This window comes from Octopus sinensis, linkage group LG4 (genome assembly GCF_006345805.1).
Source record: "Octopus sinensis linkage group LG4, ASM634580v1, whole genome shotgun sequence".
NCBI lineage: Eukaryota > Metazoa > Mollusca > Cephalopoda > Octopoda > Octopodidae > Octopus > Octopus sinensis.
The window spans coordinates 83,041,704-83,054,477 of NC_043000.1; the positions used below are offsets into that span (position 1 = coordinate 83,041,704).

Genomic DNA, 12,774 nt, shown 5'->3' on the forward strand with positions numbered 1-12,774 from the left:
CTCCCTGCCAGCGGTATATATAGGAAAACAGTGCCAGAACAGGTGCTGGTGTCACAATTAGCCAGTGAACACTCATGGTGTTTACCTTTGTGTAGTTTGTTCTCACAGAACATCCACATTTAAGTGGGGATAAATATTACCTCTTGGTATTAACACTGCATCTGTTAGTAACATATGTAACTATTCAATACTCATGATACTGAGCTCTTGAGTTGTTTCAAAGTATAGGGCACCTTTTATTTTATTATTAAGTAATGCAACCTAACTACACACCATGTGGCCTATATATCCAGTGGCTTATATAGCCAGTGACCTATATAGCCTGTAGCTTTCTTTAATTTTTTACTCGTTTCAATCATTAGACTGCAGCCATGCTTCGGCACCACTTTGAAGAAATTTTGGTCAAATGGCTCAACCCCAGTAATTATGTTTTTTAAGCCTGGTATTTATTCTGTCAGTCTCTTTTGTCAAATCACTAAATTATGGGAACATAAGCACACCAGCACCAATTGTCAAGCAAACACACACACATACACATATATACTATGGGCTTCTTTCAGTTTCCATCTACCAAATCCACTCAGAAGGCTTTGGTCTGTTAAAGTAGAAGCCACTTACCCAAGTTATGAAACAGTGAGACGGAACCAGAAACCATGTGGTTGGGAAGCAAACTTCTTACCACACAGTCATACATGTGCCTATATAATCTATAACGCTAAGAGAGGAAGATTTTTGATTATAAGCAAAGTAGAATTTGAACAACAATCTTCTGGTGGGCAGGGGTCTATATAATAAGGGGAGTTCATATCATAATCTATAAAGACTTATAAAAGAATTATTAAAGACGGTACAAACATTTGAATAATGATTACAATAAAAAAAGATAAAATGAAATACAAATTATGTTTACTTTGTCAAAGCATTGAAGCGAAGAATAATATCAACAAGAGTCTCCCATTTTTGCTTATACTGAAGAACAATTATGGCTCTTTTGCAGATTTTCTCAATAATACGACCATCAACAACAGTGACATCATCAAGAACTGGATCAAAATGGAGATTGCAACTCCCTTTAAGGTCAGTCTGTGTATTAGACCAAGGGTCAGCTTTAAAAGAATCATTTTCTGTTGACTGTAAATGATAAAAAATAATGTAGTAATGAGAACGGTGGGTGAGTATCGTTGTAGTAACAATAATAATGATAGTAGTAATAGAAGTTACAATAGCCCAAGGGACGAGTTGAGACAATACAATATCTTGAGGAGGGGGGGGGTTAAATGTTTTCTCTAGAAATCTTGAAGTTGTTAGTCAGTCAGAAATTCTTATTCTATAAACATGCTTTTTACAAATGAACCAATTAATTGGTATTAGCAAATGATATAAAGACAATTAATTAGTATTAGTAAATAATAGAATGTGATTTGAAACTTAATGAACACTGACTTTGACTAATTATCAAAAGTAAGGTATACGTAGTTTGTGTGTATATATGTTTATACATTTATGTGTGTGTGTGTGTGTGTATTTAGAGAGAGAGAGAGAGAGATAACTTCTACAAGTTATATTTCTAAAAACAACTAAGCTAAATATTGCAAACTGATGACATATCACTCCCACACTAAGAGTTTGTGTCATTTATAACAGTATTGCTCTGTTGTGGTACCTATTAATTTTCAGTTGAGAAGAGACAGCAAATTGAGGAGTCCTGACTGTGGACAACCAAATAGCACTGCTGATAATATTAACCATCAATAATGCAGTATTATTAGCACACCAGGCAAAATGCTTAGTGGCATTTCACTCATCCTTATGCTCTGAGTTCAAATTCCATCAAGGTCAACTTTACCTTTCATCCTTTCAGGGTTGATAAAATAAGTACCAGTTGAACACTGGGGTTGATGACATCGACTTACCCTCCCCAAAATTACAGGCCTTGTGCTAAAGTTTGATACTATTATTAACTATCAACGCTTCAAACAGAAAGGGACACAGTATAAGCCAGATAACAGTAACTAGATGAATAAATATATATGTATATATATTAATGTTTTGTTTTCATGTAAAGTTATATATAAAAACAATTAGCATTAAACTGAAGGATTACTCAATATTTTTTAGAAGAGTACATGTTTATTAAACTTTTACAAGGAATAGGCTGACAGTGAGTTCAAAGTGAGCAAGCTGAAACTTCAATCACTGTCAACATTTTCCTTGTAAAAGTTGAATAAATATAGAGCCATTTCTCAATGAATCATCAAACAAATGTAGTTTGCTATTCCAAAAGAATTGGCTGGAAGTATATAAACTAAAACAATTACATTTTAAAGCTTTGTTTTACATATCTGCTATTAAGACACTTTATTCTAGATCTATTCCTAGCCAGATTTCTTGTTAGCTTTCAGTTCATCCTTGTCTATAAATGACTTCTTAAATAACCACAAAGTCTCTAATTTAATGAGATTGAGAAATGACATTTATGAATGTCATAATTTCAGATTGCTGAAACCGAACTTTTAGATAATATCCTTATTTGACCGAAAACAAAATGTATGTTACATGTATATACAAAAGAATGGAAGTAAACAGGAACAAAATAGAAAAGTATTTTGGGTACTTGAATTGGTACTTATGCTAAAATCTTCCTAAGTGACAAGTCTAAATGTACTCATGATGTTTAGATATCACAGGAACAGATTTCATTTTGATTTTCTTCTTTTAAATAAAGAATTTGAAGATGTTCTGCAGAAGACTCAATCTAGCAGATTGGAAGTTGTATCGTAGACTATTCAAATGGAAAATAATGTGCAGTTCTGATTGAGGTTAATATAGGCCTTTATTACTTAAAACAGTGATATATTTTACAGTCAAGTAAAAGAACGAGCCATTAACCTTTTGGAAGATGACATGGCTACTCTTTACAAAGAAATAAATTAATGTGTGAAGATGCACTGAAGTTAGGTTGAACCAGTCACATTTTCAGAGAATATACTATCAACAATTTGGTCAGCATAATATCAAGAAACATTTAGGAATCTAAATTGTTTTCCACAATTCAGTCATACTTAAAATACACAAGCTTACAATCTACATTTCACTTATACTGAGTGTGATGGGTAAATTGTTGCCATTTTATATTTTTAATTTTGTGCATGCACATTGTCTGTTTTTGATTTGTTGATTATAGAGTATAGTAGAGTCGGTTGGGCACCATCTGTGAGAAAAACAGCACCTTGACGCAATTCACTCTGCCAAAAATTTGGAAACACGCTGTACTGCTTGGCATTCATGCCAGAAGCTCCAACACAAACATTTCAGAGTGTTTGGGTGTCAATCTGAGGACAGTGCAGAAGATTCGGAAACAGTTGAATGAGTCAAATGGTAATTATGAAGGTACAGCAGCTTAAAAAATTCCCTCTTATCGTTCTGATAAGAAAAGAACTCCTGAATTTGTTGGTGAGATCTAGGCTATGATTGACAATGATCCCTTCAAGTCAATTAGGTTGATTGTCAAGGACATAAGAGTGTCTGAGTTTCTTATCAGGCAGGTATTGCATGAAGCCATTCAGTATTCCTTATACAAGTTGAGAAAGGGCCAATTTTTATCCCAAGCTATCAAGGACAAGATGAAAGACCATGCTACAAAGCTTTTGAACAAACTCAAGCATCCCCTCCAATCAAACATGCTTTGGTTTTTCTCAGACAAGAAAAATTTCTGCCAAGATCAGATGGTGAGCACACAGAACTACCATTGGTTTACCATGTCCCCAAAACATGTACTGAGAGTGATAAAAAAATCAACCATCCAGTCAACATTATGGTGTCTAGAGGGATCACTAGTAATGGCAACATTATATCTCCATTCATCTTCCCACACGGCCTCAGACTCAACACAGAAGCCTACATTAAGTGCCTGGAGGAAGTAGTGCGGCCCTGGGTCAAGAGGGTAGCTGCTGGAAGACCCTATATCTAGTAACAAGACTCTGCACCATGCCACACAAGCAGGACAACCCAGTCATGGCTGTCACACAATTTCTGTGTTCACATCACTCTTAACATCCCAGCCACATAACTCCCCAGACTGCAACTTCCTTGGTTATTATGTGTGGGGTGCAGTTGAGTGAGAGACTGACAAAACTCCTTGTGACACCAAAGATGAACTGAAAGCAAGGATTATGGCAGCATTCACCAACTTAAACAAGGAGACCTTCTAGAAGAGTTGCAGGAGATTCTGAAGTTGTCTGGAGGCCGTGGTTGAAGCCAATGGCAATTTTATTGAATAAATTTATTCTTTAGTATTTCAAGATATTTTAATGCAATTTTAGTAAATACGTCTGTTAAAATGAGATGTCAGTGTTATTTTCATTTTTGCGTAATTTAAACAACAATTTATTCACCACACCCTGTATTCAGAGAAAAGAAAATTATAATGTATTTTTATTTTTGAGGAAGTAACACAAATTAGAAGTTCAATAATTGACTACTATATACAATATAATAATATTATATATACTATATAATAATCAGTTTTAAAAATAAATGAAAGAAAATTACTGCTGAGCTAGATTCTTCAGTGGTTTTCTTAAATCTCTTTAACATATCCAATAATAAATCAGCTGCTGTTGCCAATACTGGATAAATCAAGGTTTGATAGCATTCCAAAGTAATAAAGATACTATTAGGTGTAGGTTCCAGATGAATTCTTACAAGCCGTAATTTCATTGCTTGGATAATATCCCACAATAATTTGTTCATATTTTGGAAACTTGACCACAGTTCTCCACGGTGTGACAAAATCTGAAATGTTCAAAAAGTATAGTGTTATATTGTTAATTATAATTTTAAAAATTGAGCCAGTGCTATTCAGTGAACTATATATATATATACATACATATATATATATTTATACACACACACACACACACACACACACACACACACACACATATATATTTATACATATTTTTTCACTTCCTGAGTGTTATACTAATACATCTGTATGTTGTCTACACCACCTGCCTTCGTCTTTTGCTTTTTTGTGAATTCTCCCTATATATATATATATATATATATATAGATATAGATAGATAGATAAATAGATAGAAATGGTAAGACAACAAAAGAATGAAAGAGACCTCGATATTATGTAAATAGAGGAATTTATCTGTAAATATAGTATGTGACAATTATTCGGTAGCCATGATAAAACTCCGAGTTTCAGATGTCGGGGTGGAAACCCACACTACCATCTTTTCAGTTATCCAGCCATTGAAAAATCGCTATGAAAATGACCATTAAACAAAGGGAAATTACTGTGTGATTGACCATTATTAAGAAAAAAGAGCTATTAGAATGACCACTAAGTAAGGGAGTAAAAATCTTCCTAGCAATCATGTAAGCATGCATGTCCATACCTACACATGCACGCCCGCACACCCACGTACATGCGCCTATAAGTATATACCCATTCACCCTCACTTGAAACACACACATACTCACCCACACATTCGCCAAAAAATATATACATACCCGTATACCTGCTCACACACACACACACATATGCACAAAAAATGTTCATGCACACGTCTACATGCACACATGCACAAGAAAAACAGAGCTAAAGGCAAAATACAGAAAAATGTGTAAAGGAGTATAAAAAAATAAGCAATAAGAGTAAAACACGTCTATATACGCACATGCTCGTAAGCATACACACACACACGTCTATATACATGCATACCCACACACATCTATATACGCACACATGATGGCTCATCTGGAAAAGCAGCTTAGACCCCGCCACATGTCTGAATTCAAGAACTGAACATTTTGGATCATGTCCATATGTAGCTAAATATTTGTTATGATTTTGTTCCTACCGAGATTACAGATAGGACTTGCTTTCTATATTGTGTCCACGTACAAGCTTTTTATCTCTCTATACTTTTTACTTATATTTCTTATATATTTTTGATATATATATTTATATATTTTTCATATATATATTTTTTACATATTTATAGAGATATTGTTTTATAGGTTTATTGCTCATATATTTTTTACACATATTTTTCTGTATTCTACCTTCCACCCCGCATTTTCCCTGTGTGTATATAGACATGTATATGGAATCTTTTGTGCGCACGTGTGGATGTGTGTGGGTTTGTGTGTATATAGACGTGTGTGTGGGCGTGCATGTGAGTATGTGCATGAACCTTTTTTGTGTGCTGTGTGTGTGCAAGCATGTATGCAGGTATGCATATATTTTTTGGCGAATGCGTGGGTGAGCATGTGTGTGTTTCAAGTGAGGGTGGATGAGTAAATACTTATAGGCGCATGTAAGTGGGTGTGTGGGTGCGCATGTGTAGGTATGGACATACGCGCTTACGTGATTGCTATGAACATTTTTACTCCCTTACCTTTACTCCCTCTCCTTACTTAGCAGTCATTCTAAAAGCTCTTTTTTCTTAATAATGGTCAATCACACAGTAATTTCCCTTTGTTTAACGGTCATTTTCATAGCATTTTTTCAATAGCCAGATAACTGAAGATGTGGCGGCGTGGGTTTCCGCCTCGACATCCAAAACTCAGAATTTTATGGCTACCGAATAATTGTCACATATTATATTTACATATATATATTTAAAAATTTTTCTCCCATGTGCTCCCTTCCATTCCATTCCATTCATCTGGTTCTGTTTACACACACCTCCTACATATTCTTGCCCAGTCGCAAAATGATGCTAAGTTAAGATTTTCTCTTTTCGATCTTTCATACATTCATTCGCCATTAACACTTTAAATGTATTAGCTACTAACAGCTAGTTTTTCAGAAGCTAACCATTTAAGCTGACCCCTCAATATATAACTTCTTCATCTCTCATGTAATTTCACGAAGATAATTACTCATTTCTTGGTTTGTTTAAAATTTCTTGTTCTTTGGTTTAATTTCTCATTTCTGTGATCTCAGTTCTCATCCACCATGAACACTCTGAATGTATATTATTATTATTATTACTATTATTTTCGTTCCTCATACCATCTCTCCAAATTAAACTTTGCTTGTTCATAGTGTGCCTGCCCTTTCCCGCCCCCACCACCAATACCGGATATCTCTATCTCTATCTTCCCACCATCTACACCGGATATATCTCTCTCTCCTCCCACCACCATTACCTGATCTCTTTTCTCCCAACCCTTCCTCCTCACTGGGCTGTTCTCTATGCATTACCTGAACTCTTTCTTTCTTTCTCTCTCTCTCCTGGGACAAATGCAACTAGCTCAGCCGCTCACCTACTTAACCAGCTATCTTTCATTTTGTTTTGTTCTGTCTAGAAATTTGTCACCACCATTACCAGATATCTCTTCTCAATCCTCCCCACTAGTGCTGTTCTCTATATTACCTGCACTTTCTCTCTCTCTCCTGGGACAAATGCAACTAGATTAGCTGCCCACCCACTTAACCAGCTATGTTTCATTTCGTTCCATCTAGAAATATGCCAACAACTACCTGATAATTTTTCATGGACATATCAAGTGAAGGAGAAAGCTAATGGGCTGTACATGTGTGTTTGTTCCTCTGTGTGTGTGTGAGTGTGTGTGTGTGTGCATGCATGCGTGCTTGTGTGTATGGTTGAGCTTGTTTCCTCTCTTTCTCTGTCTGAAACATCCCCTCACCACCGGTGGTACCCTCCATCATACCTACAATCCCCTCTCCCTGGAAAAACTCAACCAGTTTAGCTGACTCCCTACTTAATCTAACATTGGAATATCCATATTTGCAACATCGCTTAAATTTACATTTTTACGATGACCATAATACTTATACTTACAATGCCTCTAACACCTACTCCTACCTCCAGTAGGGGCAACAATCTGAACACGCTTGAATGTTTGTATGATGTCAGGTCGGATGTGAGAACAGGTGAAGCATGCCTAAAATACAAACACGACATCCACCCTCTTCTTTTCAGGTGCTGAATAACATCTCTCCTCCCCAAGCCTCACCCCAGATTCATTTCCCAGTTTTCAGAGTTGGTACTGAAAGGTAGGTCTAGTGAGATTGTAGAGATGTTTGAAAGGAGATGTGTCATTGTATGCTGCATACAAAAGGTAAGATGGAGAGGAGCTTCAGCTAGGATCCTCACAGGCAAAGCATATAGATATAAAATCTTCTGGCAAGGAAACATGGATGGAGTAGAGGATGTAGACATAGTCCTTGCAGAGAAATGGGTGGATAAGGTCATAGAGGTTGTCAAGGTATGTGATAAAGTGCTTAAGCTTAGGCTAGTCCTGCAGAACAGCACAGCTACAATTATCTCTGCCTATGCCCTACAAGTGGGCCTACCAAATGATCAGAAGGACCACTTTTATGATACCCTTCTACAGGTTACCTCAAAGATGAGTGGCAGTGACCTCATTATTGCGGCTGGAGATTTTAATGGGCATGTTGGGTGGCAATCTGGTATATCACTGGTATGCATGGGGGCCATAATATTGGTTCCTGAAATGATGAGGGAACTAAGCTACTGGAGTTCTGTGATGCATGCAACCTTTTAATCTCCAACACTAACTTCAGGAAGACAGACAGCAACCTGGTAACCTATTAATCAGGTGATTGATTTCATCATCACCAGACTGTGGGACACAGGGCTGCTCTTAAATACAAAGACCCTCCCAGGTGAAGAATGTACCCACCTAGTCATTAGTGATTCTAGACTCGAGGCCAGAAGGATGCCAAGAAGCAGACCAATCCAGAAAAGAAGAATTTGGAAGCTAAAGAACCCTTCACATGATCAGAGATTTAGGGATATCCTCATCAAGAAATTTGATGAGAAGGAGGAGGAGCTACAGAACTCGGACATAGAAGGTAGCTGGAAATTCCTATGGGACAGTTTACTGAGTACCACAGACCAAATCTGTGGATGGTACAAAGTCCCTTCCAGACCTAAAGTGACGTGGTGGAATAATATGGTAGACAAAGCCATTAAAGCAAAGAAACAGGCCTGGAAAGGCTGGAAGGGTGGGGGTAGCAGGGAATTGTACCAGATAGCCAGAAGGGAGGCTGGGCGACAGGTATACATAGCCAAGGGTGAAGCAGAAAAGAAGAAGTTTGTCAATGTCCAGTGACATGAGGACCAAAGAACTAAAGTATTTCTGATTGCAAGACAGTGTGTGAGAGAAAATTGTGATGTCACAGGAGAGAAATGTGTCCACATGGATGAAAGTGCACTTGCTTTTAATGATTCTGAAAAGAAAGAGGCTTGGAGAAGCCATTATGAAAGACTGCTGAATGTGGAGAATGAATGGGAGGAGGAGAGCCTGCCAAATGTTGACCCAGTAGAAGGACCAGCTATTCGAACAGACAGAAATTGGGTAGATAAAGCAATTAAGGTTATGAAGCCAGGAAAAGCCCCAAGCCCATCAGGAATCACTTCTGAGATGCTTAAAACATATGGTGGTGTGGGCTATGGCCTAGTCACCCGTTTTGTAAACCAGGTAGTTCATGATGGAGTCATACCCAATGACTGGCATAGCAGCACCATAGTCAACTGCTACAAGGGGAAAGATGATGCTTTAGATAGTAATAACTAGGTAGAAGCACTACTGATGCTATATTCCTGGTACGGCAACTGCAGGAGAAATACCTAGCCAAAGATAAACCCCTATACTTAGTTTTTATTGACTTGGAACAAGCCTTTGACAGGGTTCCCCAATCCCTTACCTTGTGGTCAATGAGGAAACTTGTAGCAGGTTGCGTTTGAAGTGGATGCTTGTTATATATGTATATATATATACATATATATATATCATCATCGTTTAATGTCCAGTTTCTATGCTGGCATGGGTTAGATGGTTTGACTGAGGACTGGTGACCCAGAAGGCTGCACCAGACTCAATTTGATGATGATGATAACGATGATATATGACGATGATATATGTACGTATATCATCGTCTCTATATATGTGTGTGTGTATATATATATATATATGTATGTATGTATATATTTATGGGTGTGTGTTTGTGTTTTTCCTGCCACCATCACTTGACAACTGATACTGGTGTGTTTATGTCCCCATGACTTAGCGGTTCAGCTAAGAGACCAATAGAATAAGTACTAGGCTTACAGAGAATAAGTCCTGGGGGTCAATATTTTCAACTAAAACCCTTTAAGGCAGTGCTCCAGCATGGCTGCAGTCAAAAGACTGAAACAAGTAAAAGAATAAAAGAATAAAACATTATGCTTCAATGTGGCTGAGTAGTAAGACATATGCTTCGCAGCCACTTAGTTCTGGGATCAATTCTACTGCATGGCACCTTGGGCAAGTGTCTTCTATCATAGCCTTGGGCAAACCAAAACCTTGTAAGTGGATTTCATCAACAGAAACTTGTTGTGCATATGTGTGTATGCATGCATGCTTGTGTGTGTGTGTGTGTGTGTGTGTGTGTGTGTGTGTGTGTGTGTGTGTGTGTGTCTGTCTGTGTGTGTGTGTGTATCACTGTCTCTTTGCCTTGACATTGCGTGATGACTGTAAATGAATGTCATCATCATGCAAGCAGTGCATTTTATTCCTAATCTTCCACAAAAACATGTCTAGGTATGGGAAAATAGTACTATACATGGAAACAAGTGAAGGCTGACCACAGGAAGGGCACCCAGCTGTATGAAAGTCATGTCAACAAATCTCCAGCTGACCCATGTGTGCCTGGAAAAGTGAATGTTGAAACAATGATAATAAATTTATCTGAATTATTACAGATCAAAGGCATTCCAATCATAGCCATTACATCTTTTCTTATGGGTATCCCAGATAAAATTATTTGATATGTCCTTTCCCCCACACAACCCTTTTTTTTTAAAAAAAAGAATAGTATTTGAAAGATATTTGGCTGTTATTTCGTGCAGATTGAACACAAATGTAGAAGTAAAAAGTATGGAATAATACTCACAAGTGCTGTTCTGAAGAGAATGAACATTTTACCTAAGCATTCATAAGTGCTTTCAGGATTTATTTCAATATGAGGTTTGGAATGAGCTGATGAGTACTTTGTGGAGTGAGGTTTTTCTTCTATTTAGGAAAATATAAATATAAGACTTTATTTTTGTGTCTGGTTTGCAAGATTCTTTATATGAATTCATGTGTTAAAGCAAATTTTGTTGTCTGAGGAGAGTTATATTGTCTTTATACCTTATTATCTAACACACTCACTGATTCAATTTCCACTCATTTATTATTTATATTTTTTCTTCTAAAATTTTCATTGCCTTTGCATCCTTGTCAATGGATGCTGATTCTGTCTGTTATTGGAGCTGTAATAGTGGACATCCATGACAAGGTGGCAAAAGCAATGAAAATGTTGAAAGAAAAAATATATATAGATAATAAATGAGTGGAAATTGAACAGGTGAGTATGATAGATAATAAGGCATTAAGAAAATATGACTCTCCTCAGACACAACAAAATAAATATAAAAACAAACATTTAATAACAGACATTTGATAACAAGTAAAGCTTTTTAAAAATCACTTTAAATCTATTTCATGAGGTATCAAAAGTTTCATTACACAACTAAAAGCTGATATCACTGACTTGTACCACTACTGTTTCAAAGTCTAACAGACAGATTTATATATATATATATATATATATATATATATATATATATATATATATATATAATATATATAGATAGATAGATAGATAGAGAGAGAGAGAGAGAGAGAGAGAGAAGAGAGAGAGAGAGAGAGAGAGAGAGAGAGAGAGCAGTGATGAATTAAATTAGCAGCATGATAAACAACCTAAGTTGCAGATTTGTGCTTTTGACAGCATGTCGTTAATGAAACAACATCTATTTTATGCACAATGTAAACCAGAAGGGCCTCAATCTCCCATTTGTAACTATCTTTCACACTCCTTTCACACTCTTGAAAACTTCTCTAGCCATCCACTCACCCTTTCTGTTCCTCTACCACTATTCTCTTTTTTATATTCATCTTGTACATTGAGGGTGCATGCTCACCATCTCTCTCTCTCTCTCTCTCTCTCTCTCTCTCTCTCTCTCTCTCTCTCTCTCTCTCTCTCTTTCCAGTTGGGAAATCATGTATCTCCTCTTCAGCAAGATACCTGTTTCTGTCCCAGTACACCCTGTAAAGTGGTTGGTGTTAGGAACGGTATCTGTCTGCAGAAACCATGACAAAACAGACACTGAAGCCCAGCACAGCCTTCTGAGTCATTGGTTCCTGTTGAACCATCCAAACCATGCAAGTATAGAAAACAGACATTAAACAATGAGGATGGTAATGATCATGAAAATATAATGGATGAAAATGTACCGCAAAGTTTAAACGATTGCCAAAATCTTTTTTTGATGAAATACAAGGCAACAGATGTTGTATTTCATTTAGGTATATTAAATATTCTATATCACATTTCAACCAGTTTCCACTCTATAAGTTCTTCAAAGGCAAATGAGAAAAGTAGGTTTTTAAGCAATACTGCCCAAAGGACACTGACAGACAGGTATAGTAGTAAGAATCAGATCCAATAGCAATTAAAATATATAAAGAAGTAAAAGTATTGTAGGTGGATGGTGAAAGATGGTATCAGAGATTGATGGGCAGATACAGCAATGAGAATCAGATAGATAGATGAGTATGGAGGTCAAAGTGTTGTGGATGGAAAAAGAATGAGGGTACCAGATTACAAGGCAAGGAATGTTTAGTAAATAATTATTTAAATGCTTAGCATTACCATTTAGCTTAAGATAGAATGGT

General features: G+C 36.6%; 1 protein-coding gene across 1 annotated transcript in view; it reads right to left on the reverse strand.

Moving 5' to 3' along the window:
- Nucleotides 1-12,774, reverse strand: part of LOC115210519 (cilia- and flagella-associated protein 54-like) — a 229,776-nt gene that overhangs the window by 72,668 nt on the left and 144,334 nt on the right. The window contains exons 36-38 of the mRNA XM_036502203.1: nucleotides 10,949-11,067; nucleotides 4,552-4,794; nucleotides 911-1,131 (exon numbers count right to left, since the gene is read on the reverse strand). Of these exons, the coding sequence (XP_036358096.1) occupies nucleotides 911-1,131; nucleotides 4,552-4,794; nucleotides 10,949-11,067 (583 nt within the window). The remainder of the gene's footprint in view (nucleotides 1-910; nucleotides 1,132-4,551; nucleotides 4,795-10,948; nucleotides 11,068-12,774) is intronic.